Raw genomic sequence first — 2,193 nt, 5'->3', positions numbered from 1 at the left:
TTTCCTTTGAGAAAAAGGATGTGAGGTTCCGGCTGTTGTGTCGTGACTGAATGTCTTATTTTATTTACTTATTCATTTATTTATTACTTGCTTATTTATTTATTCATTTATTTATAAAGTTATTTCAAATTATATCCTACTGGGCCTTTCATTCACGTTTTCTAGCTGGATTATTTGCTACCATTCGATCAAGTGAGGATTGTGTTCATCTTCTTGTATATATGTAAGAATTTGTAAATTCTGTAAACTCTGATATTTAGATTTCTAGACCGGGGTTGATGTCTGTAATGTTTTATTTACATGTCATGTATGTACGGTATTGAAGATCCTGTTGATAGATCCTGTAATTTATTTAAATTAAGTGTGGGGCTCATTGGGAATTTCCTTTATTATCATGCGTCTAACCCCTAATCGAGCTCCACGTCACCGACCCTTGCCCCGGGGCTGACAATATCACACTCACCTCCTTTGCCTTTAGAGGCTAGGTAGTCCTTGCAATTCTTCTTCATGTGCCCCACCTTCCCGCAATGAAAGCACTTGAGCTTGTTTGGGTTCTTCTTCTTGTTCTTGTTTTTGCCCTTGTTTTACGGAACTGAATAACTTTCCTTCTTGGCTCCTTGCTTCTTCTTTCCATTCCCTGGAGGGAGTTTGGAGGAAGATGCCTCAGCCTAGTTGGCCTCCATAATAGTTGACCCCTTGATCATCCGCTCAAACTTTTAGAGTTCTTGCATCAACTCTGTCAGGGTTATATTCTGTTCACTCAAATTGAACGTTGCCCTAAATGGAATATACTCCTTCGAAAAAGTCTTAAAGATCATGATCAATTGTGACTTAGCATCGATGTCGGCCCCATTGGTCTGAGCGTTAGCCAAATAGCCCATCACCTTCAGCATATGTTCCTTTATGGAAGACCCAACCTTTTGTCTACAATTAATGAGGTTACTTAGGGCTTCCTCATGTTTTTCAACGGCTTGACCACCGAACATGTCCTCAAGATTATCCATAATTTGACGAGCAGTTATGTAATCTTTATGTTGTGCTTGTAGCACAGTGGACATGCTCGTCATCATATAACAGCGAGCCATATTGTCAGAGTCCTTCCAGCATTGATACGCTAGGAAAACCTCATTAGGAGCATCAACAGGTGGCTCCGGAGGACAAGATACGTTCAGTATGAAATTTAGTTTCTCAAAGGTGAGGACGATCTTTAGGTTCCTTTTTCAATTGGTAAAATTCTAGCCAGTTAAAGTGTGTTTATTAAGTATCGATGATAATGTGCTAGTAGACATTTTGATCTACAATAAATATTCATATATCTAGTATAAACAAACTTGCATAAATATTTAGTAATCAAACATATATACATATCATAATGCAACCAATATGTTTGTGTGTCAAAACCTTGAAAAAATCACAACTTTACAACGATAATTCACAACTCAAAATTTTGTAAGTCTCCTAGGGGAGATCATGTAAAATTTAATTGGAAACACGGACCCCCTCCGATCAATATATACCATCCGGATCAATCTCTGTCTAGTATATATTGATAATCATTTTCTTTGGCCATTAATTTAATTAATAGAGCTCCTAGGAGAGATTAATAATTAAATTAATCTTGAGTGTATAACCATCGTTTCAACTATTTGATCCATATTTTATAATTGTCACCTAGGGGTGTACAACCATAAAATATCTTCAAATAAATTATCCTATCAGAGATCCACACCGGTACATAACGAATTCCTTCCTAGGGGTTGGTATCACCATGTGTTACCTACGGACCAACGATGGAGGCCATGTGTCTTTTCTTTAAAAATCCTCACCCACTCAATCTTTTGGAAAACAATGTTTTATGTTAAAAATATGCATGAACAATTTTAATGAGCGGCACTCCCTATTCTACATGACATGTTATCATATATATAGCAAATCATATTATATGCAATCATACAAAGCAATTAAGTTAGGCAACAAACATAATAATAATAACCGTAATATTATGGTTCCATCATAGAGAAAAGGAAAAATAAAGATTACTAAGAATAATTGAAACATATATCGATCCTTCATCTTGAATCTTCCTGGTTATCCTTGAATTCTTTATTACGATCAAATTCTGGTTATCATAAAATTATTTTTCATGTTTTCTGGAAAAACTCTAAAAAACACTTCAAAATTGTGCACTGCCAC

The 2,193-nt window shown here is 35.7% G+C and overlaps 1 protein-coding gene across 1 annotated transcript; it reads right to left on the bottom strand.

Annotated features, from left to right (window-relative positions):
- Window positions 1-716: 716 nt before the first annotated feature.
- LOC112092401 lies at window positions 717-1,085 on the bottom strand. The gene has a single exon (XM_024168496.1). The coding sequence runs from the start codon at window positions 1,083-1,085 to the stop codon at window positions 717-719; it is 369 nt and encodes a 122-aa protein (XP_024024264.1).
- Window positions 1,086-2,193: the final 1,108 nt, after the last annotated feature.

Source organism: Morus notabilis, unplaced genomic scaffold, assembly GCF_000414095.1.
Source record: "Morus notabilis unplaced genomic scaffold, ASM41409v2 Scaffold436, whole genome shotgun sequence".
Classification (NCBI taxonomy): domain Eukaryota; kingdom Viridiplantae; phylum Streptophyta; class Magnoliopsida; order Rosales; family Moraceae; genus Morus; species Morus notabilis.
The sequence above is the reverse complement of the archived record's forward strand: the minus strand, read 5'-3'. Positions and strand labels throughout refer to the sequence as shown.